The following is a 27,280-nucleotide window of genomic DNA, read 5'->3' as shown; positions in this document are numbered from 1 at the left end:
CTGCAATGAAAGAATGGTGTGGAACTTATTTTTAAATGAGCTGTGGAATTATGTGCTCAGTGGCCCAGACAGCAGGGATCCTAAAACTTTTTTTAATTTTAGGTCATCCAATGGCACAGATTTGAGTTTCCTTCAGAATCTTCACTGGAACTTGTCTGGAGCAGAGAGCTAGTCTATACTCCAGGACAGGTAAGGTGTGCAGCTATTTTTAAGTCATTTGGCAAAACTGTGATTTCTTGCATATGGGGTTACTATTTATGTTATCCTTAGTGCAACTCTTCATGGATCTCTATTCCAGAATGCAGTCATTTAGGCACCGAGGCTTATCCTGAGGAGGACAGAAGATCTAAACTGGAGAACTTCTGGTTTTAACACTTGAGCTCACTGGTGCACTTCTTACTGGCTCTGCATGCATTGATACTCCATCATGCACCTAGTCTCAAAGCACCAATGAAAAAAGCACTGTTTTCTGCTACTAGACGTTAGAATAGATCTTTCAATAAGTCAATTAGAGGAGTGATACTTGTGCATTTAAATTTAGTGTTTAGCTTGCTGTATGATCCCTATGAAGGTTGACACGGTTGTGAGTTTCCTGAGTACAGTGGGCTGTGTTTTACTGTTTAACTGACATGACTGTAGATCTCTTGGTAAGCTTTCTATGCATCATTCCCTAATCTTCAGTAAAGGGTCAGAACGTAAGTGTAGGAATATATCTAAGGACATGAACAGATGGAACAGGCCAGCAGAGAATGATCTGAAATCCTTATGTGACTGCAAAGTCAACTCATTGCTCCAGAAATATATTTTCCTCTCCTTTTAATGTTACTGGCTTACTTAGATTATAAATTCTTCAGAGCAGGGACCATCTTTTTGTTCTGTCTGTATAGAGTCTAGCACAATAGAATCCCTAATCATGACCAGCCCCCACATGCAATGGAAATACAATTAATGAGCAGAGTGGAAAGTGATTCATTTTTAAAGTATGTTCAGTAGTTTCATAAGACTAAACGAAGTACACATTCATTCTAAGATAAAAGGAAATTTAGAGCCAAATGGTGCAAGATTAATACGTGTACAGAGACAAAGAGATTGTACCTGTTCGTCACCCAATGAACGAGCGCCCTCTGGTGCACAGATAAGTTCATTGGGACCCTTCCTCAAAACCTACTTTCAGTCCCTGCAGCTGTAGGCCCACATGTCCGACAACACTTTCTGCTTAAAACGGACTTTCTAAACCCAAAAGTAATTTGGGTCCCAATCCTGCCAGCTGCTCTGCATGGCTGGGCCCTTACACCATGCAGAGGCCTTCTGTGCAAAGCAGCTTACAACCCCCCAGAGCAATTTGTAGGACCCCAGTCTTAATGAGCAGTAAGGGATAGAGGCTAGGATTTTGAACATGACCAGACCAGGGAGAGAAGAGGAACCTCAGAATTTGGAGAAGCATCACTAAACAATGCATATGCATAAGAATTTGCTAAAGATGCCACACAGATTGCAGGGTGCTGGTAGAAAGGTGTGGATTTTGAGTGCATGTACCACCCTGTGGAATCTAGCCATCATACATATAACTCCCATTTGAAAAAAAAAACAGGACCAACAGATTAGTAGAAACAAAGCAAACTCAGGTTTTCCACTGATAAGTGACTTTTTAATTGAAAAACCACTTGTTGGAAATTGCAAATCAAGTATTACAGCTTTGATCATATAAGAATAGTATTTAGCTTGGACATACTGGTGGAGAACAGATAAACAGTTTTCACGTTTCCCTCTTTATATTAAACCCTTGGAACAAAGGCATTACGCAAATGTTACTTACGATACATGCAGCTTTTTCACATCATATGTAGTGCGAGATACTTTAAAATATTTTATGAAATTGATCATACGCAAAATATGCAACACGACATTTTAGATGAAATATCAAGAACTTCTGACCAGAAAGAAAACTCAGTTAGCTAAAATAAAACAAAAACCAGCAAGTATTTATTAGACATTGGAACACTGAGTTACCTGAATTGTCTTAATACGTGGGGGAGCTACCCCATGGCATTGTGTGTAAACAGCATTTTTAAAGTTACAGTAAATTTAAAAGGGGCTTTTCTAAATTAATATCTTAACATGGAAGTAAAATAGTACATTTCACAGAGCTATACTAGAGGCATAAATACCTTTTAATCACTGTGGGTAAACATCTATCCTTGGATCAGATGGGGGCAAACCCTCCTTTCCTGATCCTCAAGCTAAGAAACACTCTATGCACAGATTCTGATCTGCAGGATCTAGAGAGGCATGCTGCAGCTGAGAGTTTAGAATCTGCTGTTAAATTTATTTGGTCTCATTTCTGATCACTAGCCAAATGACTAATTAAGCAACCACTCATTATTGGGTTCAATATGCCCTGAATGTACGAGACCCAAGATCACATGCCTTCAAAGACCTGAGAAAGGCAGGCATTCCTGTACAACGCCACTCTTTGGAGGCAAGTTATTAACGTAATTTAAGGGAGAATAGTGTGGCTAGCTAGGTCCAAACCCATGAGGTAATACTCAATTCCAGCACTGTGGCCTTATTGGCCATTTAAATGCCTCCAATTATCTAGATCACTTTATTAATGTTAATAAAATGTACAGTGGCACAGTGTGAGAGGTGTGAACGTTGTCTTAAAATAGTTTTACAGCAGTAATATTAGTGTTCTTTCTGAAATATCCATGCACTGTTGTGAAAGATAAATTTTGAAAATATCTGATAAAGTACAATTCATTATTTTATAACCAGCTTGCATCCCTCTTCCTATGTATACACCTATTATATATACAACATATATAGGAATTCTTGCTAAAACAATTTTACACTTACCACTTGCATGAAGATTTACCCTCCTTTTAAAGCTTATGATTGATTTGGACTGCAAGGCATTAAGCTTCAGCAAACACTATGATTTTATGTATAGCACAAATCATAATTACCCCACCCAGCCAGCAGGACTTCATTTCTCTACGCTTTCAGCATTCCCTTTATTTCCTAAAGTCTACTCTATGGGTAGTTTCTGTACCTGTAGCCTCAACTTCCATAAAGCTCTGAATTATTCTGTGATTCAGTACTGTGCAGTTTGCACTCAAGATTATTTCCCACCCCCAAAAGGCACGATGCCAAGCAGCAAAACTTGAGGGAGGGCGGGGGAAGAGGGAGAAAATAACAAAGGGTCTTCCTGTCTCAACAGCACCACACAAAAATGGGGGAAGGGGAACGTATCCTTATACCACACCGCCACACCATTTAGTTTTTGTGAGGATGAGTGGGAGAAGACGGGGCAGGAAGTGTTATCCAGTGCAAGTGATGACCAGCTGCCATGAAGATGGTCTGCAATCAATTGCTCACTGTTGTAAGAAAGCAGCATAATTTCAAGGGTCCTGCATTGTAGTGCAGCAAAACCAAAATTCCAGGCCCTGTAACACACATCACCTTGTTAACCTAAACAGAGAACAAGTGGCTGAATGGCAATGAGTGTCATCTGTACACAGGCCCTATAATACCACAGCGAGAGGTTCCGACCCTAGTTTAGCTGAATTTTAGCATTATCCCATGAGTAGGACAAAGGGAGATTCCTCACTACTTTTGTTTAAAGGCATTGGAGCTACAAAGATTAAGTGATCACTTGTGGCTGGGGGCTTTGTTTGGCTTTTACAAATAAAGACCTGATAAAGTTTTGAAAAAGGAGTTCAGTGCAGAGGAGAGAGATAAATCCTTTAAGTTTAAACAAGCTAACATGGGCTTTGGAATGTTTATTCCAAATTTCTTCTAATAAAAGGGGAGCCAAGAATTAAGTCAGCTCTCTTTTAAAAGGCCAAAGAGTATCAATCAAATTATTTATGGGCTCTACTAGAGACCTATTGGAGATGGCAGGGTAGGGGGAGAGGGAGGAAGAGAATCCAGTCTTTAGTGCAAATAATCACTTATTTACATGAGTGCCCCCACCCCCAGTACAGTGAACTCTTTCAGCAATTACAATAGTGAGATATTCTAATCAAACATCCCCTACGCTAGGGGAGGTCAAGCAGTTTGTGTTGGGCATAGAGCTCCTCTGTGATTTTATAGACTTCGCAGATATAGGGCAAAGCATCCCCCAGCATAGCCACAGCCTCTTCAGCTGTGCCCACATTCATGGTTTCAAGGAATGTATTTCGAGTGGGTAAGGCACAAAAAGCCACCCCAGCAGCCTTGCGAATAATCCAGGGATGATAGTTAGCCAAGGAAGCATTGTATGTCTCTGAGCAGATCACAGAGGTTTTGGAGTTGTCCTTGCCAGTCCTCAGTCCTTCCAAGAACATCTGCAGCCAGTGAAGGGCTCGGTGGAGGCGCAACAAGGTTCTGCAGCCTGAGTCAGATCGCTTTTGGAGATCAACCAGGCCGTTAGCCAACTCATACTCCACCATGGATTGAACGGTCAAGTAGTTTTCTCGCTGGTCACTATTACGGTAATTCTCTATTATCTCTATTTTGGTCACTGCATCTTTAGAAATGAAGGAGAAAATTGTGCCCAGGCAGTTCAGAAACCTACATTCAAAACAAAAATCAATTGTGTTATGTAACAGTGTAAGGGAGCTTGAGAAATGATGCTGAAATGGTGACCTTACTTAAGTGGTTAAGAGTTAGATCGGTCTTAATTTATAACGGAAATTATTGGACAGACCAGAACTGGTGAACATAGATTGAACTTAAATCTAAGATGGAATACATGGAAGAATAAGGTGGTAGTCATTTTTATTACAGGTGATGTCGTAAATAACTGGAACAGGCTTACAAACAAGACAGTAGCAGAGTCAAGTGTTGGTAATATAAAGCAAAACTGGTTAACTATATAGAATGTAATCTACTAACAGCCACTTTGTGCCTAGGACGAGTCACCTACCTTTTCAGGGATGATCAAGAGGCAGTGTTTCAGTGTTAGGCTTGGAAGGATTAGGTTTTTATTGGTAAATATTTATTGATAAACATTGATTTCACTGTACACACACACAAACTGATGAAAAATATTTTCAGAGACCGTCAAAGTTTATGTATAGGCAAAGTAAAAAAAACAAAGCCGCTTCAGAACTTAGTTTGATGTAAGGTTATTGACGCTGTGTGTTTTGACATACGATGTTGACAATTTAAGTTATAAAGTTTTGGCTTTTTGAATCTCAGTGTCTATAATCTCTCCCCCCCCCCCCCCCCATAATTTTGTGCAACTGCAAAAATTTAAATGGATAAACTTTTAGTTTGAAGCATATTTATCGATGATTTAAAAATTCAAAATTGAATTTCGTCATGTCTAATTATGCTTCACCTGTACGTAGGTCACAAGGGGCGGGGCTGAGGCAGGTGCTTGGCATTAAACTCCTGTAAAGCGTGTAGGAGGGTGACAGCAGAGACACAAGGCGGGTGAGGGACTATCTTTCCTTGGGCCAACGGGTGTTGGCGACGGATACAAGCTTCGGCGTTACCATGAACTCTTCTTCACGGCGGATGGCGCGCGAGGGCACCAAAGCCCCTCCCCAGGGGCCTGTGCGCCCGCGGCTAGTTACCTGACCCCGGCTTTACGGTGCCCTATCGCCCCTCCTACGTGCTCAGCCCTTTGTCCTCGGCCCGCAGCCCGGTTCACGTCCCGCTTCTTTCTAAGGGGCCTCCTGCAGCCTCCCCCGGCTTGGGCTCCGGCTGGCCCCGCCCTGGGAAGCGCTCGGAAGCTTTGCTCCGCCCCGGCCCGCCACGGGGCGGGGTCAACGGGCCGGGCCGGGCCGGGCCGGGCCGGGCGGCCACGCCCAGGTCTCCGGCCGCGCGTCCGGGCGGGGCGTGACCGCGAAGGGCGGGGCAGTGCACGCTGCAAGATGGCGCCCCCCACCCCAGCCGCTGCCGGCCACCTAGGCGGCCAAGCACCCCTGTCAATTAAAATCCGGGGCGGGGCCTCGCGGGCGGCCGCTGACCCCCGGCCCGGGGGCGGGTCTCGGGCCGGCTGAGGCCAGTCGCAGCCCGGGAGCCCCCCCGCCGCCCCAGCCTTACCGGACCAGGCCTTTCCAGCCCGCCAGGTACGGGTCCACGCGGACTTCCCGCTGCTCGCTGACGCAGGCTGTGAACGCCACCAGCACTTCCCTCAGGGAGAACGTCTCCGCCCCCTCCGCCATGTTGAACCGCCAGAGACTCCCCCCGGCTCCCCTCAGCCAGTTGCTTCCGCCTTCCCGACTGCTGCCCCGCCCCTTCCCGCCGCAGCCAATCGACGCCCGAGGCTCCCGCTCCAGCCATTCACCGTCTTCCTTTCCGGGCAGCGCATTACCCTGGCCAATCGCAAGTCGGCTTGTTGGGGGGGGTGGTTGCGGAGGTTGATAGCCGCTGGCCATTGGCTGGCGCTCGCTGGGGACGTGGTGAGAGGCCATGCCTGCGTCACGTGATAGGGCAGGGACAACCCCTCCAAGGCAGAGGGCGGGTCTTAGTTAGGGTTGCCGCGCATGCGCAGATGTCCCCGGGAAAGCGGGCCTGCTAGAAGCAAGAGCGATGTGAGTCCGTTTGGGAGCCGCGGGCTGGGAGTGAGCGGGGGGGGGGCCCTGCTGCGGGGTCAGTGGGCGGGAGGTTGCAGTGTTGAGCAGGGGCTGCCGTGCTGGGGGGGGGGGCCGTGTTGCGGGGGGGCCGCCGTGCTGGGGGTTAACTGGGACGTTTTGTTTTGATCACTTTTTCGGATCCCAACCTTCTAAACCTTTTTAAAATGGTTTTTATATAAATCATATTTTGTTCCTAAAAGTTCTTTTGAAACCAAAAAAAAAATCAGGACTTTATATTTCTGAAAAAAAGGATGTTTTTATGTTGTTTCAGGATATTTCAGCTTCATGAAAACGCTTCATTTGGTTGTTGTTTTTGACGCTTAAAAAAACCAGCTTTTTCTAAATATTTTGGTTTCGACTTAAACAACATTTTTTTGTTTGTTTTGAGGATGATTTTCCCATCGGCGGTCGTGGTCACTGTTCCCTCTAAGCTGTGCACGGGGTTTAGGATCTGTGTGCGTGTGCAGACACGCACAGCTTAGAGGGAACAGTGATCACTACCGCCGATGGGAAAATTATCATCAAAACAAACAAAAAAATGTTGTTTGTTTTTTCCTAAACCGTGCGCACACGGCGAAACACCGCGTGCGCAAAAATTTGCACCGAAGAAATTTTTTGCGCACACGGCCTGTCAAAAATTTGAGGGAACATCGGTAGTGATAACACAACCTGACAGCTTCCCATAATGATTTATAAAATACATACTGCTCTGGAATCCCAGAAGCAGAGCTAAAGAATGTGCTAATTGTATTCAGACAATTTAAGGGGTTTTGTTATTTCCCAACTTAGAAGTTAATTGAACTAAGTTCATTCTCATCTTTGATTTAATAGCAGTTTGCATTGGGAAAGGGATGCAGAGGATGAGAGTCCTAATTTTTTAAAACTAACTCCCACTTCAAAATCAAGGCTGTAATAGGGAGTTTGTCTGCAGTTCGTTAATAAATTAATGAACTTAGTCCTTGCTCAAGAATCCAGGAGGCTAAAGACCTCACTCTGTCCGCAGATCAGGTACTTCAGGAGCAGCAGCAGTCAGGCTTCCCACATACAGCCATGCCAATGTGCATCCCCTCTCACCTGGGCTGAATCTCTCTAAGGACCGAGAGAAGGATTCAGCCTCCATGGCCCAATCAGTCTTGGACTGAGTGACTATAACACACTGTAATAATGTGAGGGTTAAGGAAACCAGTTTATGTTTTTGGGGAACGTTAGCCTTGACTATGTTGGAAACAGGCATGCATTTTTAGATGACACTAATAATGTGCCGAGTTAGCTGACTCTTTTCTTGTCTGTATTCTTGTCTCCGTCTAGGAAGCCATGGGGCCCCAACTGAACTCTTCTCTGTGATATTAGTAAATAAACAGATCAGTGGTTTGAAGAAAGGCTGGATCTTCTCTTGTTTTCAGTACCCAGTTATGGTATCTCTGAAATAGCCTGCTGTACAGCTAAGGTTCAAAGAGTTCTTCTCTGCTTAAAATGCCTGAAATAAAAGTCACTCCCCTGGGTAAGTTCAAACCACAAGGTGGAGCTGAAATAGGTAGAAAAGGTTTGGATGCTGTGACAGAGCCTTAAAGGAATTAAAATTAATTAGAAATAACTAATATAGAAATGTAGAAATAACTCCAATACAGATAGCAGGAGATTTGTGCCTCTTTCCGTGTTTTGGGATAGAATAGCTTGTTATAGTTTTAAGGGATTGGCAATCCACTTCCCACGGCCCTTTTGGCTGGAACAGCGAACTGCGGCCAGTGGGAGCTGCGATCGGCCGAACACTGCAGGTAAACAAACCATCCCGGCCGGCCAGCGGATTTCCCTGACGGGCTGTGTGCCAAAGGTTGCCGATCCCTGCCCTATCTTATACTTCTATTTATGTTACGTTACTTATATGTTACTGTGTTACGTTTGTATAACTAGCATTCAGATTTGACTCCTCTCTTTAGGTGATCTTAATCTTGCTTTGCAAACATGAAGACAGAAAGAGACGTTGCTAACCTTGCTTTTCGATGTTAAAAGGATTAATTAATGTTTATAAGCTGCCTCATAGATAGAAATAGCTAGATACGTGCAAAATATTATTTCTTGTTGTCCTTTTGAATTTGGCAAACACTGTTTTCTGCCCACCCCAAAAATGTTTTTACTGAAGCTGGATTATGCTGTGCGCCTCTTGTTTCATTTGTGGTCTTGCTTCAGCATACATATAAGCATAGTTTGTGAAGAATGTTAGCTTATTTAACATTGCTGTAGAAAGAGTGGGGGTCATTGTTCTGTGGAGTACACAAATTCAAAAACAGCTGCTGTTACTTTGTGTAGCTCTGTCTCTGTGTGTAGTCTGCGTACAGAGGATGTTCCTGAAAGATGATAGTAGTCTTAGTGACAAGCCATTTGATGGCATCTCCTTAAATATATCGGCAGAAATGCTGTTTGCTAATGTATGTCTTTTGGTCTGAAACTGACAAGCTGGGTGCTAAATGGAGAGCTGCACTTTCACCGAAAGATGAGACCCTGTGGCACAGAGGAGTGACTACAGGAGGGGGAACTCCAGATTTCAAATCCAGCCCTGCCAATGATTAACTGTGTGCCATTGGGCAAGTCATTTCCCCAGTCTGCGCCTGAGTTTCCTCCCCTCTAAAATGAGGTTAATGATACTTGCCCTTTTAATACGGATTTTGATGTTTATCTAGTCAGTGTTTTTCCCAGAGCTTCAAATGTTTATATCCTTATCAAGATTTAAGAGGTTACATAGACAGGTGATGCAGCTTCCTTTGTTTGTCTCTTGCTCCAGGGGCTGGCCAGGATGTGGGCCGGAGCTGCATCCTTGTGTCTATTGCAGGGAAAAATGTCATGCTAGACTGCGGGATGCACATGGGCTATAATGATGATGTAAGTATCGCAGAAAGACTGAATGCTGTGTGCAGATTCTTTAAGGTTTATCTGCCCCGCCTTTTCCAGTATTACTTCTGGTTCTATGGGTGCCTAAGCTACACAACCTACTTGGCCAGCTGTACCAGCTTCATTTAGAAATTGTTTGAAGAATCCAGCACAACGTCTTGGTGCACTCTCAGGTGAGGGCTCACTTTCCTCTGAAACCTCAGGTATTAACCGCTGCTGGAGATGTAGTACCACGCTTGATGGACCAATATTCTCTCTGGCAATTCTGAGTTCCTGTGTGGGGACTATATGTCCCCTCTTCCCCATATATGTTTGTGTTCTGTAGTTCCACCTCCCAGCCCCCAGGTGGTGTGTGAGCTGCCTGAAAACCTTAAAAAGAGGATCAGCAGGGCAGTGGATCCTGCATTTCAGGGTCATTTCACTTTAAGTGGCAGGAGGCTTCCTGTGTGCTTAAAACAGAGGTGGGCAAACTACGGCCCGCGGGCCACATCTGGCCCACGGGACCGTCCTGCCCGGCTCCTGAGCTCCTGGCCGGGGAGGCTAGTCCCCGGCCCCTCCCTTGCTGTTCTTCCTCCCCCGCAGCCTCAGTGCACCGCGCTGCCAGCACGGGAGGCGGCTGCACTGCGGGGGCAGGGGAGAGCAGGAAGGGAGGCTCACCTGCAACCTCAGGGGAGCAGGCGGTTGGTGGGAGCGCGGCGAACACGAGCGGAGGACTCAGGAGGAGCACCGGGCGGCTGCGCAGCCGGCCAGAGAGAGGTGGTGCTTTGAAGGGGAAACGGCTGCTTCTCTCCAGCTGCGTGGCTGCCCCTGCTCCTCCTGAATCCTCTGCCCATGTTCGCAGGGCCGCATTCTGAAGGGGGCTTTAGAGGGAGGGTTGGATGGGGGTGGAGTTCCAGGGCGCCTATCAGGGGGCGGGGGTGTGGATAGGGGGCGGGGCAGTCAGGGGACAGGGAGCAGGGTGGGTTGGATAGGGGGTGGAGTCCCGGGGGGGGCGGTTAGGGGCAGGGGGTCCCAGGAGGTTGCAGTCAGGGGACAAGGAGCCCGCGGGGTTGGATGGGTGGGGTATTCTGAGGGGGGCAGTCAGGGTTAGGGGAGGCACAGTCTTCCTTACCCGGCCCTCCATAGAGTTTTGGAACCCCGATGTGGCCCTCGGGCCAAAAAGTTTGCCCACCCCGGCTTAAAACATAAAACCCATCATTAGTTTGGTACTGGGATGAGCTTTGTTACCAACCAGTTGATGGGACCCAAACCAAGACCTGCAGCATATATGCTTTGCTGAATATAGAGTGATGCATTGTGGTGGTTGGGTTTTCCCCCTGACTCTGTTGTTTTGGCTCACGATGCCTGAATATTGATGGCTTCTAAGAGAGAGAGGAGTAAACAGAATTCATAAAACACAGCACAGAGCAAACTAACAACTTTAGCAGAACTCTATGAAGAGGTCTGAAACCTACAAATGAGCATTTTGGTGAAGATAAAATGGATTAGCTATCTTTCTTCTTTGACGATAACTTAATTACTTATTTGCAATGTTCTAATAAACCCTCCCATTGGCAGTTTTCTCCTCCTCCTTCTTGGCACTCTCTGCACTCATCTCTTTTATGGGGTTTAGCCTGTAGCAATCCACTTTATTGGTGACACCAGCATTCCCTGTTGTCCCGCTGGAGTTCTGCCCTGTAATAAGATCACAGTGCATTCCTAAAGCTACATGGGCGGCTGACATTTGTTTAATGTCATGTTTTGAATTCAGTAACCAGTTTTGTTTAATATTTGATAACATGCTTTTGTGTCTTTTAGAGACGCTTTCCTGATTTTTCATACATTACCCAGAATGGAAGGCTGACTGACTTTCTAGACTGTGTAATCATCAGGTAAGAAAACTTGCTCCCGTCTTATAATTCAGATGCAAAAGAGGAAAGCACTGGAAAATAATTCTTCCGCTTTCCCCTCCTACATTAATAAACTAGTCATCCTTAATGGCTTGCAGTTCTATACCGCAAAGATTAGATTGCACTTCTGCTTCATGCAAGGATCTCTCAGCGCTTTACATGAACTAATGCGTGTTCACAAGATCTGTGTGTTAGGTGACAGCAGTAAACATCTAACTAAGTGCCTGTGGGATGTATCTTTCATTCTGGGTGTTCCTTCACAGCCACTTTCATTTGGACCACTGTGGAGCTTTACCGTATTTCAGCGAAATGGTTGGCTATGATGGACCCATATACATGACGCACCCCACCAAGGCCATCTGCCCCATCCTGCTGGAGGATTACAGGAAAATTACTGTGGATAAGAAAGGGGAGAGCAACTTCTTCACTTCCCAGATGATTAAAGATTGTATGAAAAAAGTGGTAGCTGTCCACCTTCACCAGACAGTTCAGGTAAAATGAGTCACCCCGGGGAACTCTCAGAATAAATCAGTTGGACTGTTGAAGAGGAGAGTACAGGGTCTTCTATTGCTACACTTCTGTAGTGCCTGAGCCACAAAAAGGTTAAGTGATGTGCTCAAGGTCAGACAGAGAGTCAGTGGCACACCAGGGAAAGGAGCCCAGGAATCTTAATCCCCTCTCCTCATACCCCTGCCCCTGCTAAGGAGCACTTTCACTTTAAACTTTTAAGATATTGTGTTTCTTGTCAGTTTCCCTTTGCAGCCAGCTGTGTGTGCTAAGGAGCTTGATACAGAAGGAGAAGGACTAGTCAGTTTCCTAGTCAGTTTCCTCTGCAGCCCTTCCATGTATAAAGGGGGTGGAGGATTGTTGTTCCTCACCTAGCAAAGACCAAAAATAGGTGGAAAAACCAAAGTGCATATAAAAGAAAGAAACAAGCAAGAGATCAGGGTGGAGGTCCAGAAACAAGAGAAAGCAGGGAGGCAGAGACACAATACAAAATAGGAAGAAGGTGAGACAGAGATTACCCAGAGTCCTTTTAGTGGCTGCTATTGAAGATTCTCAGGAGCTAGTGCGTTTGTCTTGCAGCCTGTGGATTCTGAGGCACTTCGGGGGTAATCAAATCCCTTATTTGTTCAGGGTACTGCACCTGAAGTTGGTTCTTCTCTATGGTTTCCTCTAGCAGGAGTGTGGTATAGAGGATGCTGCCTCTCAAACACAGGGGGTGGGAAGAGGACAATTGTATTTGGGAAGGGATCGGAAAATTAGCAGTGAAGAAACAGAGTAATAAAATCAGCTGCCATCAGTGCTCATAATTCCTAATTCATGAATTCTCTTTAACCACTGAGAGAGATGTCATCTAAAATTGGCTAAATGGTTTTGTCTATGTAGGTAGATGATGAGCTGGAAATCAAGGCGTACTATGCTGGCCATGTGCTGGGAGCAGCCATGTTCCAGATTAAAGTTGGTTCTGAGTCTGTGGTATATACTGTAAGTATACAGATAAATATTTATAGACCGATACATCTCCTTTGTATGGTATGTGTCCAATTATCTTTCAGGTAGTAAATGGGTTTTCTTTTCTTCCATTAGGGTGATTATAACATGACGCCAGACAGACACTTAGGGTAAGTAGGAAGCAGAGAGACTGTGAATTTTAATGTGTGTGATCCATACACGGGAGATCTTAACCTGCAACTCCTGGTAATGTATGGGAGTTTATTAGTGTTGATTCTGTGTTCTTGGATAAAAGACTCGGTCACTTAGTGCCTTCTCTCTTGGGAAGATAAATGCAGTTTTCAATTATGGAACTAAATAGGTTTAAAATAATTCCTCAAGATAGACTCTGAATGCACTTCTGCAGTATTATTCTTTTCTCTGGTGTATGGTCATGTTAATCCCCTTTTTAAGACTGCACAATAATTGGGTTTAAATGTTTTCCTGTCATGGCATTTTTTTATAGGTGTTAGCTTTCTAACATAGTTCAGATCAAATGCTATAAATTTGTAGTGAGGCATGTTTTGTTTTTGACTTGCAGTAATAAATGTTGTATCAGTGCTAAAGGAGAAGTATATTTACGTGTATGAAAGATTTTAAATGTTGCTGATCTTTAATAAAATGAAACCTCTTAAATTAGTCATCAGCAAGTAAATGACAACTTGTGTCTCAAAAATCTGTAGTGTTAGTTTCCATATTGTGCACTGGATTCATTTAGCAAGAGACCGTTACAGTGTGGTTCAATGAAGTTGGGATTCCTGGCTCTGCTACTAACTTCCTGTGTGACCTTGAGCAAGTCACTGCACAGTAATCTGGACAAACTGGAGAAATGGTCTGAAGTAAATAGGATGAAATTGAATAAAGACAAATGGAAAGTATTCCATATAGGAAGGAACAATCAGTTGCACACATACAAAATGGGAAATGACTGCCTAGGAAGGAGTACTGCGGAAAGGGATCTGGGGGTCATAGTGGACCACAAGCTAAATGAGTCAACACTGTTGCAAAAAAACCAAACCTCATTCTGGGATGTATTAGCAGGAGTATTGTAAGCAAGACACGAGAAGTAATTCTTCCGCTCTACTCTGCGCTAGTTAGGCCTCAACTGGAGTGTTGTGTCCAGTTCTGGGCACCACATTTCAGGAAACATGGACAAATTGGAGAGAGTCCAGAGAAGAGCAACAAAGATGATTAAAGGTCTAAAAAGCATGACCTGTGAGAGAAGATTGAAAAAATTGGGTTTGTTTAGTCTGAAAAAGAGAAGACTGAGAGGGGACGTAACAATTTTCAAGTACGTAAAAGGGTGTTACAAGAAGGAGGGAGAAAAATTGTTTTTCGTAACCTCTGAGGATAGGACAAGAAGCAATGGGCTTAAACTCCAGCAACGAAGGTTTAGATTGAACATTAGGAAAAACCTCCTAACTGTCTGGGTAGCTAAGCACTGGAATAAAATTGCTTAGGTTTGGGGTTTTTAAGAGCGGGTTAGACAAACACCAGTCAGGAACGGTCTAGATAATACTTAGTCCTGCCATGAGTGCAGGGGACTGGACTAGATGACCCCTCAAGACCCCTTCCAGTCCTATGATTCTGTGATTTCTGAGCCTTAGTTTTCCCATCTATAAAAGATGGATAAGGACCATCATTATCCCTATATTAAGGTGCTATATATTATCTATTAGATTGTCTGTCTCTGTTTTTAGAGCTGCCTGGATTGATAAGTGTCGTCCGGATTTATTAATCAGCGAATCCACCTATGCCACAACTATCAGAGACTCCAAACGCTGCAGAGAGAGGGACTTCCTGAAGAAGGTCCATGAAAGTGTAGAGAGAGGAGGGAAGGTATGGTATGCGGCATAAGCTAATTGGGGCCTTTCCCAGTCTGTAGAAAGCATGCGCATCCGGTGGGTCAGTAGGGCTGTATTATTGCTAATATTTGAGCTGCCTTCTTACACAGCATGACGACAGCTCTGTTGCTCCACCAAGCAAATCTGGTGGTTGGTTTTATTGCTAACCTATGCTAGAAACGGAAGGGTATTAAGTGGGTGTTCTTGCTTTTCTAGTGGAAAGGAAATGCCAGGTTACAATCTGAACTCTGTCGTTCAAAGTTACAGAGACCGTCATGCCTGAAACGCAGACGTGTGCATTCTGTGCTCTAAACCCATCTCTTGGTCTCTTTCTAAATTTCAATGAATATCTGTCAAAATCTTTACACTTAACCATTCATAAGAAACAATTTCTAGTATAACCAGTGCTCTCATCTCCATATTCCGTGCCCCACTATTAGACCCTGAGCAGATTTTTGCTGTAAAACCCCAAATATATGAGAAGTATTAACCTACCTACATCCCCTTCTGAAACATTTTAAAAATGTTTGAATGCACTGCATGTAGCTTTCCCCCTTTTATTTGTTCAGATCTTTTCTAATCACATCAATTTGAAGTAAACAACTGGTCGTCTTGTCTACGTGACCACCAAAGCACATGGCACATAGCAGTGCTTATAATGTTAATAACATCTTAATGCAATTTTTAACTGTAGTTGGCTTTTGTGATTTTTGTGTGTCTTCCTTAGACACTTGTTTGTTTCTTGTTCATTCAGAATTTTGGTCATTGCCCCCCTCTTGTTAATTAAAAGCCAACTTTCTGTAGCCTGTGAGAGAAGTTTCCCAATAAAATGTGCCTTAAAGCAGTCCTACTTAAAGATGGATGTTGTATCTGCATTAAAACAAATAATTTAGAGCCAGATCCCAATGGTCAAGTCACTGGATTCTCAAGTAATGGAACTATGCTGATATTCATGAGGATGTGGCCCTTAGTTCCTGAGGTTTGGATTAAATTAATCACTGATAAAATGGGAGGTGCAGTCTGTATGGCAGTCACATGTTTACAGTTTTAATGGTGTTGTCTTGGTTAAAAGGTACATTAGTTCATCCCCAGTGACTTTGGTCATATACTTCATTCATTTATTGTTCTGTTCCCAGTGAGGGAGAAATCTGGATCTGCTTATGGAAGGAAAAAGTGAGTCCTCTGAGAACAGAGGTAGCATACAGATAGATCTCCCACCTAGAGACTCCTCTTAGAACTAGCTGATGATTTAAGTATGAAGTTGTCACTGAATCTGGAAAACCAATCAGTAATGTAAGGTGCTGCCAATTGGCAGCAAGCATCAGTGAACAGTTTGACAGAAGAAAATATTAGAGACATGAAACGACGTGTGTGAAAACTCTCCAAGGAGGCAGCTGTGTGTACGTTCTATGTTGGACTCTCACGCTCCTTGTCCCCTGGAGGGCTAAATAAGTTACTGCTAGGACATAACTGCTCCAGTGCGGCCTAGGCAGTTAAGATGAAAAGTGCTTGGCACAATGTAATTTTCCATAGACAATGCCAGAAATGTGGTTTTGTTTTTATTTACAGTATTTTATTGGAAACTTCCTTGCAGTGCTAAACAGAACAATGTGGCTCCCTAAGTCTCCATAAAGCGTGTTCCCTGTTACATTGCAAGAATCCAGGGAGCCTGGGATGTTGCTTTCAGTATAAGTGCAATATCTCCTCTCCATTAAGAACAAATGATGAATAGGGAAATAAAAAGCAGCATCAGGAAGATCGGCCCTCTATGGGGAGAGTCTGGAAAGGAGGGCACATGGAGTTCATCTGCAAAATTGAATGTGCACCCATTGTGAGCAAGTGCAGGTGTTTGTGGGCGCTCGTGGGGCACGTAATTTTTGCATAGTGTTTCGCAGTATATGGTCTAACTCTCCACTTCAACTGCAGGTTCTTATCCCGGTTTTTGCTCTGGGACGTGCCCAGGAACTCTGCATCTTATTGGAAACTTTCTGGTAAGAACAGCCTCAGGTTTTCCATTTAAAACCTATATCTATTCCCCTTCCCCCCCATACACTTAGTGCCCCTTTTTTTCCAGGATTCTGTGGTGTCTGTCTTGTCATGGATAGTCTTACATTCATCTCTCTGTCTCTAGTCTGTATCTGCCCATGCTGGCTAGTGTAGGATTGCTCCCTGTAGTATATTTTTCTAATGCTTTTGTCCCTCCACCACTTGGACACTACTCTGAAATATCTTGCTCTTTTGAGACATGCCTCACCTTGCCCCCAGACACTCAGTCTAAATTTTCCCTTTCCTTATTTCATGCCATCCCTCTGGCCTTGCAAAACTCTCCATGCTCAGGACAAGTAACTTTTTTTGGATGGCTGAATAAAATATTGAGTCTTTTTCCTGAATATCGTCATGGTAAAGATCAAAAAGGAGAGGCTGTGTCTGGGTTGGAACATGTACATGATAATCTAAAGATGCCTTACTCTTAATTATACCCCGTAGCATCATGTTTAACATTCATAATTGATTAGATAAGTCTGGAGCAGTTGACAATGAGAATTGGATTATCTAACATTAATGTGACATAGCAGTGATATTGGCTTATTACTTCCCCAGGTAAGTATATGCATAGAAATCTTAGGTCCCTAGACTGATTCTTGAGCACACAAAGGGGAGCGCCTGAGGGATTTTTGCCAGGATCCCACTTAAGCAACGACAGCTGGCTGACTGACTTTTCTCTCTCCCCAAAGGGAAAGAATGAACCTGAAGGCCCCAATTTACTTCTCCATGGGGCTGACTGAGAAGGCCAATCACTACTACAAGCTCTTCATCACATGGACCAATCAGAAGATCCGGAAAACTTTTGTCCAGAGAAACATGTTCGAATTCAAACACATCAAGGCATTTGACAGGGCCTTTGCCGATAACCCTGGGCCAATGGTACGTGGAGGTTAAGAACATGATAGGATTGATGTGCATTGATAGGAGATGCTTTAGTGCTGTTTTTTGCCTGGGTTAAGGAAAGCGCACAATTTACATAGCATCTGAGCGCCTCACAATTGTGAATGTATTTTTCACAACACCTCTCTGAGATAGTGAATTACTATTATCCCCATTTTACAGATGGGAAACTGAGGCCTAAAGAGATGAAGTAATTTGCCCAACGTCACATAGGAAGCGCCTATGGCAGACCTGGGACTCTACACCCAAATCCCTGTTGAATATACATTTTTTGCACTAATAAATCCAATCATATGCAGCAATAATGAAGCTTTTGTCTTAAACATAATAAAAGGAACAAACATACTACAAGACCTACCTTCTTGTAACTACAGGTTTCAGAGTAGCAGCCGTGTTAGTCTGTATTCGCAAAAAGAAAAGGAGGACTTGTGGCACCTTAGAGACTAACAAATTTATTTGAGCATAAGCTTTTGTGAGCTACAGCTGACTTCATCAGATGCATTCAGTGGAAAATACAGTGGGGAGATTTATATACATAGAGAACATGAAACAATGGGTGTTACCATACACACTGCAACCGATGTGATCACTTAAGGTGAGCTATTACCAGCAGGAGAGCGGGGGTGCAGGGGGAACCTTTTGTAGTTATAATCAAGGTGGGCCATTTCCAGCAGTTGACAAGAACGTCTGAGGAACAGTGGGGCAGGGGGGATAAACATGGGGAAATAGTTTTACTTTGTGTAATGACCCATCCACTCCCAGTCTCTATTCAAGCCTAAGTTAATTGTATCCAGTTTGCAAATTAATTCCAATTCAGCAGTCTCTCGTTGGAGTCTGTTTTTGAAGTTTTTTTTTGTTGAAGTATTGCCACTTTTAGGTCTGTAATCGAGTGACCAGAGAGACTGAAGTGTTCTCCAACTGGTTTTTGAATGTTTTAATTCTTGATGTCTGATTTGTGTCCATTTATTCTTTTACGTAGAAACTGTCCAGTTTGACCAATGTACATGGCAGAGGGGCATTGCTGGCACATGATGGCATATATCACATTGGTAGATGTGCAGGTGAACGAGCCTCTGATATTGTGGCTGATGTTATTAGGCCCTGTGATGGTATCCCCTGAATAGATATGTGGACACAGTTGGCAACGGGCTTTGTTGCAAGGATAGGTTCCTGAGTTAGTGGTTCTGTTGTGTGGTTGCTGGTGAGAATTTGCTTCAGGTTGGGGGGCTGTCTGTAAGCAAGGACTGGCCTGTCTCCCAAGATCTGTGAAAGTGATGGATCGTCCTTCAGGATAGGTTGTAGATCCTTGATGATGCGTTGGAGAGGTTTTAGTTGGGGGCTGAAGGTGATGGCTAGTGGCGTTCTGTTATTTTCTTTGTTGGGCCTGTCCTGTAGTAGATGACTTCTGGGTACTCTTCTGGCTCTGTCAATCTGTTTCTTCACTTCAGCAGGTGGGTATTGTAGTTGTAAGAATGCTTGATAGAGATCTTGTAGGTGTTTGTCTCTGTCTGAGGGGTTGGACAGAGTTGGACTCCAAATGCGGTTGTATTGTAGAGCTTGGCTGTAGACAATGGATCGTGTGGTGTGGTCTGGATGAAAGCTGGAGGCATGTAGGTAGGAATAGCGATCAGTAGGTTTCCGGTATAGGGTGGTGTTTATGTGACCATCGCTTATTAGCACCATAGTATCCAGGAAGTGGATCTCTTGTGTGGACTGGTCCAGGCTGAGGTTGATGATGGGATGGAAATTGTTGAAATCATGGTGGAATTCCTCAAGGGCTTCTTTTCCATGGGTCTAGATGATGAAGATGTCATCAATGTAGCGCAAGTAGAGTAGGGGCATTAGGGGACGAGAGCTGAGGAAGTGTTGTTCTAAGCCAGCCATAAAAATGTTGGCATACTGTGGGGCCATGCGGGTACCCATAGCAGTGCCGCTGATTTGAAGGTATACATTGTACCCAAATGTGAAATAGTTATGGGTGAGGACAAAGTCACAAAGTTCAGCCACCAGGTTTGCCGTGACATTATCGGGGATACTGTTCCTGACGGCTTGTAGTCCCCCCCTCTCCTGCTGGTAATAGCTCACCTTAAGTGATCATTCTGGTTACAGTGTGTATGGTAACACCCATTGTTTCATGTTCTCTGTGTATATAAATCTCCCCACTGTATTTTCCACTGAATGCATCCGATGAAGTCAGCTGTAGCTCACGAAAGCTTATGCTCAAATAAATGTGTTAGTCTCTAAGGTGCCACAAGTCCTCCTTTTCTTCTTGTAATTAGAAAATTAATCTACAAATGGCAAATCTGTTAAGTGCATTCCTCTGCATTGATCCAATCTATAGTTCTTATAACCAATCCCTTTAAATTAAACTCATGACAGTGACCCTTTAAAAAAAAAAAAAAAAATGTTGCATTGTTGCTGTTGATTTTGACAGATTCCTGTTCTAGTTACATCCCAGTAGATCGCTCAGAAACCATCACGGCACTACAGGCTAATAAAAACTCTTGAAGGGTTTATTAGGAAATGTGAGTTCTGAAGTATTTTGTTTTATGGAAAATTATGGAGATCTTATTTTATGAAAATAAGGCACAGTTTGAAAAAATTACCTCTGCCTCTCCCTCCCTCTTCTTCCCCCCCATCCCCCCCCAAGCCCCACAGCTGTAATGAGTATAAACGGTACTGTATATTATTTGGTGGTATATAGATTCATGGATGGAACTTTCTGGGTTCTGTTCTTGTGTGCTCTCTCCATAATCTGGGAAACCTGCTTTTTAATCATTAGGAAAAATGAATCTCTGTGTGGCAGCTCCTAACACTCTTGTTTTGAAACCTAGGTTGTATTTGCAACCCCAGGTATGCTTCATGCCGGACAGTCCCTTCAGATCTTCAGGAAATGGGCAGGGAATGAAAAGAACATGGTAAGAAATTCTGTGACCTTGAATGATGCCTCATATTGATGTGTGGGGCTACAGTCCAGTCGTTTTAGAAATAAACTCTGCCTATAATGGCAGTGTCTTTTGCATGTATCTTTCCTTTATCAGCTGTTATCTAAAGAGTCATCAGTTAGTAATAATCACTGACTGACCTTATTTAATTAAAGCATAATTAAAAATGCTTTTTATGACTGGCATATTGCATTTGGACCAACTCCAGGCCCTGAAATTAGTGGATGTTTAGCCATTGGCTTCGCTGGGGCCAGGATTTGTCTCTGCTGGACAAGGATTCACCCTTTGAGGAACAGATACAGCTTGATAAAATCAAGGTTTAATTATTGTGCATCAACATGACGCTTTCAGTTCTGATGGCATGTCTACACTCCAGACTTAAGTTGACCTATGTTAGATACCACACTGTGCTTCAATTAGGGGAAAACAATTAGTATTAACTCCTGACATGCTCCCTGTGATCCATGCGTGGGGACACACTGGTCCATTTATTTCAGTGGGACCAGCTTATCAAGTATCCATGCGGGTCAGTTTTTACCCAGGGAACACTGTTTATGAAAATCATCGACGGTGAATAACTGTGGAACTCTGAGCGTTCCTCACGGAGCCACACTCTGAAAGCCAGCCTGCTCTGGTGGTCTCGATAAGGATATAAAATATCCCCATGAGAGAGTTTCTGTGCACAAAGGCTGATGGTGACCTTTGAAACTCATAAGGTGACATTCCTCAGGTTTGAGACTGGAACCACTTTTTATATTTTTTTACTAAATATTTTGAAGGTCTTTTAAAGAAGCCTTAATTTTGAAGGAATCCGATGAAACTGAATGATAACCAGGCCTTTACAGTCGGGGAGAGAGGGATTTCCCTGAGGAACTGACATGGGTACAGTTTTTTTAGCTCGAGCTTTTGTGTAAGAGTTTATGTTATGGAAATGTATTTTCAGCTGTGCTTATCTGTTCAAAGCTGTCTGTTTACCCATGACTAGTAATAACCCTTATTTAGTAGCATGCAAATTTTAGCAAAAGCCACCTTTTAAATTTAATCTTAATGCTTGTGCCATGCTCGGGTCTTTATCATACAAGATGCTAAGGGGCATAATTGAACAGAATAGATTCAGTAGAGTCTAAACAAAGAGCTGTGGTATACAGGTCGAGAACCATGGAAACTTGCCATCAGCATCATACAGGTGGCTGTGTGGCTAGCTCTGTCCCAAGAGAACAATTTACTGTAGCTCCGTTCAGTGTGCAAATGCTACGTATTTGTCTGGATTCCTTCCAGGTCATTATGCCAGGTTACTGTGTGCAAGGAACTGTGGGCCATAAGATCCTGAGTGGACAGCGGAAGCTAGAAATGGAAGGAAGACAAATAGTAAGTTTATTTTGGAAGGGCACCATTGACTTTCAGGGGACTTGCACATTGCACTGCCCTCTGTGTCGGTGAAAATCTCTCCCTGTGTTGATATACCAAGTAACATTTTAGCTGACGTGATTGAATTAGTTCCTTTGGTTGCACTGACAATGATTTGCATTCTGCGGCCATCCTTCCACGTGTGGACCCACAACTACAGTCGGTAGGAGTTTGGCTACAAGGGCAATGGCTGAACAATTGCCCCATAAATCTCTTACTGCCTGAAATCACTGTAGATGTGCCCAGAGGCTTTAATGGGTGTTTACTTCTATATGGAAAAGTACATAAATCACCTATACTCAGTGAGGTAACTGTCACATAGATTCCTGCTGGAAGGGACATTGCAGCTGGTAATTAAAATCCTTACATGGTGATCTTCTTTGGGCAAAGCTGAGACAGATAGATAGTGTATCCAGAATTACAAAGTCTGATCCTGCAAGGTACTAACTGCTTTCCTTGTATGGAGCTGACTGCTGTCATCTGCCCCTGACATCAAGGATCTGGCTGTCTCAATTGTCCCACTTTCTGAAGTAGGTGTCTTGCTCACTCCAGTTACACGCGGACGCTGAGAGCTCTGGTTTAGTTACTGCACGGCTTGTAAGTTGCGAACAAGCAAAGCAAGTATTGATGGGGGATGGTTTCTGTTTGCTTCTCCCCTTGCTCCCTGCAGCTGGAGGTGAAGATGCAGGTAGAATACATGTCCTTTAGTGCCCATGCTGATGCCAAGGGAATAATGCAGCTGATTCGCCAGGCCGAGCCACGCAGTGTTCTTCTGGTTCACGGGGAAGCAAAGAAAATGGAGTTCCTGAAGCAGAAAATTGAACAGGAATTTCGTATGTGACTTGTTTGGGTGTAGAGGGTGCTGGGGAGGATTCGTTGTGGAAGGGGGAAGGATTAATTATTTTTATAGTTCATGTACTTTGGCCAGGACGTGAAATCTAGTTGAATAACGTGTTTTGATTGGCTTGATGACTCTCCAGATGGCATGGCTTGCAGTAAGCCCCTGCTGCAGGTTTAATGATCTTTGGGGACCAATCAGATGCAGTGCAGTCGAAGAAACAGAGAGTTATTGTATGTGTGCATGTATAAACAGGGATTTATTTCTGTAAGCTGTGTCTCTTGGACTCCTAAAACCAACAGAGACTGGTGGGGAAAAGTTCTTTCATGTTTATAATTCTGTACTACGGACTTAAGTTACAGTGAACAAGAGTAGAGGAAAAACTAAAACCTTTTTTGAAAGCAGCTGACTCTAAGGCGAGGTGGAGAACGATCAGCAAAGAGACCATTGTGTTTCACTCTCTGGATACTTATTTATTGGGTGCATTTTCCCAACAGTTGCAGGTGACTTTTGCATTAACTTGTTTTTATCATGGCTGTAAGTTCTGCAGCAGTCTTGCTGCAGCCTGTGATCACCCAACTCTCACAAATTCTCCAAGGCTCAGGCTGGATGGGAGTTCTCCAAAAGAAACCCATGCTGCTGCATGAGGGGTTGCTGGTGATTCACTAAGTAGCGTTGTTCCCTTTGTGGGAATCTGTGCTGTCTTCCATGGGAAAAGTATGTAAAAAAAAAAAAAAAAAAAAGGCCGTGACTACTTGTGACTAACGATCCCAGGGAATTTACCACATGTTTAGGGGTGTTAACTCTGGTGTCCTGGCAAGATTCCCTTTAGAACAAGTATACTGGCTATTTGCATTACCCCTTCAAGTTTCAGTTGAGTATAATGTTCTTAGTCCCTGTCCCAAATTGTTGTAAAGGGTTGTTGTTAAACACCCGCCGCGTTCCACTCTAGCTATGGGTGCAATGATAGTTCCTATATAAAAAGTCCTTTGGGATTAGAAGCTCTATATGGACGTTTCTCCAGTATTGTTTGCTTTTAATACAGATATCAACTGCTACATGCCTGCAAACGGAGAAACCACTACATTGTTCACCAGCCCCAATATACCAGTGGACATTTCCCTTGGATTGTTGAAGAGAGAGACTGCCATCGGTAATACACCAGTTAACAATGACTTTTCCCTTTCAGGCACTGCAGTTCTAGAACAGCTTGTTTTTACTGCTGAATGTAAGGTTATGCATGGATGTGTGAGAAGGGGATGTTGTGGACACATTTATGTGATCTTCCATATAATGGAGCTTCATCACTAGTGGGATGAAGAGTTCACCTGCCAATCTATCCCCATTCATAGTGTATTCACTGTTTTTTAAAAGCCGTTTTAATCCCCCCAAACTTCTATCTAAACCGAGGAAGCGACGTGTGCTGCAAGACTGAGAGAAAGTCAATGTTGCTGAGCCTGATTTGCCCCATCCCCAGGGAATTGCTAACTGGGTTAAGACACTGTTTGTAAAAGGTCTCTGCCAAGGTTATAAGATCATAGACTAAACCTACTGCATTTCAGTTGAGGGGCTGGCAGTTCAGGCCCTCTTCTCATCATGGCCCTGCAGTCTGTTAGATCCCAAAGTGTTTTACTATGTGTGTATAAAAAGTGTTAGATAAGCACAAGACCATTAATGACTTCGTGCTTCCTTCCTGTTGGTCCCACTCTAGGTCTCGTACCAGATTCCAAGAAGCCAAAGCTCATGCATGGCACATTAATCATGAAGGATAATGTAAGTGAAAAGGAGATTACTCTAGTACTTGTCTTGTGGCCTCTGTTTGCCTCTGCTAACAGTAAAGGTGTTGTGCACAGTCCTAGCTTCTTGGAAGCAGCTCAGCAGTGACCGCTCTGAAGTGTTGTGGGGCTATGAAGGAGATCCAGGTGTATGAGAATTCTCAGCTTCTCAACCACCAAGGCTGGTAGAGATCAGACCAACCCAGAGGCATGGCTCTCTGTCTCTGGAAGAGGATACTGGAGACATAGCTAACCAATCCACAGAGCCGCTTCCAATACAGTTCTGCTTTTTGTCATGCTCTTGCCTCCTGCTGCCACACTATGGATGCATTTACCTTCTGGTCCAGGTCAAGAGATCTTATGCTTAGCCTGGTGGTTGTAGTCTCACTCACTCTTGTCATACAGGTGGGTTGTGCCAACTGTTATTCATAGAGCAGCTGTGCTTGAAGGCAGGTTTGGAAAACAGGGAATGTATGATGGAGAGAGGTGTTTGTATAAATAAATCTGTGTACACACACACACATCTAGCTAGCGGCTGTTGTTTGTGGCATTGTCCACAGTGTGCGAGGCCATTTAAAAAGGCATGGTCCATGCCCCAAGGAAATCTATGTGTTTGTCCTTTGCTCCAGAGTCCTTTTTTCATTATTGGGTAGCTCTCTATAGAGCTAATGTGAATGGCAGCCTGTGATTAATGGATTTCTCCTTTCCCTTGGCAGAGCTTCCGCTTGGTCTCTCCCGAGCAGGCACTGAAGGAACTGGGGCTTGGGGAGCATCAGCTGCGTTTTACCTGCCGTGTCCACATTCAGGATCCTCGCAAGGAGCACGAGATGGTGCTTCGAGTCTATAATCACCTTAAGGGGTAAGCATGCCACAGGCTGTTTAACAGCTGCTCCTCCAAGGGTGGCCTTGCTGTTCCAAAGCAGCTGTGTGTAGCTGGGGAATGTTAATAACAAAAAAACTATTGGTAGAGATTCCAGTGACTAAAATGTACAGATAATTCCTCTGCTCTAGACTGCTGGCCCAGCCCCTCAGGAGTGGTTTATGCAGACAAACCAGAAATCAAGCCCTGTGGGACCATGTGACTTTCTAATGATTAATATAAAAAGGCATAAGCAGGCTTTGAATAAGTCCTGTTCTGCCCTCCTCGGCTGGCAGGTATTGGCTCAGACGGTGGCCTGGGAGGTGCAGGTGTTCTCTGTACTGATGCACTGATTGTAGGAGCTAGGTCTGTGTAGTCAGACGCCCACTTCAGTACAGAGCAGGAATGCATAATGTACCTTCCATCTTCCTAGAGTCCTGAAAGATTATTCTGTTCAGCATCTCCCTGATGGATCTATCATGGTGGAGTCCATTCTGATCCAAGCCACAGCACAGTCAGAGGACCAAGGAACCAAAGTTTTGCTGGTGTCATGGACATACCAGGTAAGAATAAATGTCACTTCAGAAGACACACATTCACAAAGTGACTCTGGTTAGCTGTGTTCTAACATGGGCCTGTGGTGAGGGTTGCAGTTGTAAGGATGAGTTTCCAGAGGAAGTGGGTTATTGCAGTGAGGGAACAGAAAAGAGCTACTCCATCTTTGAGTTTGTTTGTTTGAGTCCAGCATGAGCCACTTGGGCATGGAGTTACACCTCCCATGTGCAGCACAGACACAGCTGCAGCATCCACACGGCTATTGTTAGCAGGCTAGAGCACTGTGCACTGGTTCAAACTTCCATTGGGCAGCCGCAGGCCCACAGGGCCTGTTAGTGCATGGCAAGCTGGGGTCTAAATCTACAGCACTCTAACTCTAGAGTCACCTCCTTTCCTTAAGCTTTCCCCCAGTGTTTTAGCCCTAATAAAACTACCTTTCCAGTAGCACCATCTCCTGAGTCTACTCCCACTGCGGGCACTGGAAACAAAATCATCAACCACCCTAAAATTGATGGCCTTAGCCATCAGCAATATGATGCAATGGGTGGAGTACTGGTAGCAGAGGGAAGGTTGGGGTAGGGGGTTGTATGAAAAATTTGAGTTGTGACTAACAAAAAGCTCACCCCAGCAGAGGCACTAGTGTTTAATTTCATGGCTAGAGTTCTCTAGTGCCTAGGTTTTGTGGATTTCAAAAGGATTTTCTCTAGAGGGGAAATGTTTTCCTGAGAGCAAAGCAAAAAAAGCGACATCTGTTGTCTCAGCGCCCCCTCACACTTGGCAGTAACAAACTCCCATTTGTCAAACAATTCAGAAACAGTACTAAGTTTAGGTGTAGGCCTGTCAAAACAGCAGGCTCTGATTTGCTGCCCTAAAAGAGAGTGGAGTGAGGGTGTTGCCACCTGACCTATTTCTCTGTACAGGATGAAGAACTGGGCAGCTATCTTACATCCCTGTTGAAAAAGGGACTGCCACAAACTACAGCTTGAGTGACGCAGCAATGGGGAAAATGGAACTTCAGAAGCCTTCCAGGTTTACCTCTGTTTTTTACATTATCCAGAGCATGTAAATACTTTTTTTTAAATAAAACGTCTATTGTAAAATATCCTGCAGTAGAGAGTATTAAACTATTCAGACAAAATTTTGCTTTAGCAGCACTGCTATCTTCCACTGGCAAAGCCAGTCACAAATATCAATTACTGCGCAAGCTGTTTGCATCAAGTTACCTGGAGCAGCTTTGACTGGAGTTCCTTGTAGAGCACGGTAAGAGATTTTC

At 44.1% G+C, this 27,280-nt stretch overlaps 2 protein-coding genes across 4 annotated transcripts; one reads left to right on the top strand and one right to left on the bottom strand.

Moving 5' to 3' along the window:
- Positions 1-1,626: 1,626 nt before the first annotated feature.
- LOC102932774 (ceramide-1-phosphate transfer protein) lies at positions 1,627-6,422 on the bottom strand. The gene is made up of 2 exons (XM_037881144.2): positions 6,037-6,422; positions 1,627-4,554 (listed from the first exon to the last, which is right to left on the bottom strand). Exons 1-2 carry the CDS (start codon positions 6,405-6,407, stop codon positions 4,041-4,043), a joined length of 885 nt encoding a protein of 294 aa, XP_037737072.1. The 5' UTR covers positions 6,408-6,422; the 3' UTR covers positions 1,627-4,040.
- On the top strand, positions 5,835-27,109 carry INTS11 (integrator complex subunit 11). Of its 3 annotated transcripts, none has more exons than XM_037881142.2 (18): positions 5,835-6,062; positions 7,878-8,070; positions 9,349-9,446; positions 11,253-11,326; positions 11,608-11,836; positions 12,734-12,832; positions 12,935-12,969; positions 14,539-14,677; positions 16,609-16,673; positions 17,418-17,607; positions 20,463-20,546; positions 21,852-21,941; positions 22,651-22,813; positions 23,864-23,971; positions 24,530-24,591; positions 25,310-25,452; positions 25,886-26,015; positions 26,928-27,109. In XM_037881142.2, the coding sequence occupies exons 2-18, from the start codon at positions 8,043-8,045 to the stop codon at positions 26,991-26,993; spliced, it is 1,803 nt and encodes a 600-aa protein (XP_037737070.1). In that variant the 5' UTR covers positions 5,835-6,062; positions 7,878-8,042; the 3' UTR covers positions 26,994-27,109. The 3 variants fall into 3 exon arrangements, with proteins under 3 accessions (XP_037737070.1, XP_037737069.1, XP_027688130.1); XM_037881141.2 differs by lacking the exon at positions 5,835-6,062 and adding an exon at positions 6,379-6,527; XM_027832329.3 differs by lacking the exons at positions 5,835-6,062; positions 7,878-8,070; positions 9,349-9,446 and adding an exon at positions 9,460-9,628.
- Positions 27,110-27,280: the final 171 nt, after the last annotated feature.

This window comes from Chelonia mydas, chromosome 18 (assembly GCF_015237465.2).
Source record: "Chelonia mydas isolate rCheMyd1 chromosome 18, rCheMyd1.pri.v2, whole genome shotgun sequence".
In the NCBI taxonomy this organism is placed as follows: domain Eukaryota; kingdom Metazoa; phylum Chordata; order Testudines; family Cheloniidae; genus Chelonia; species Chelonia mydas.
Note: the sequence above shows the minus strand (reverse complement) of the source record. Positions and strands in the feature narration are given on the sequence as shown.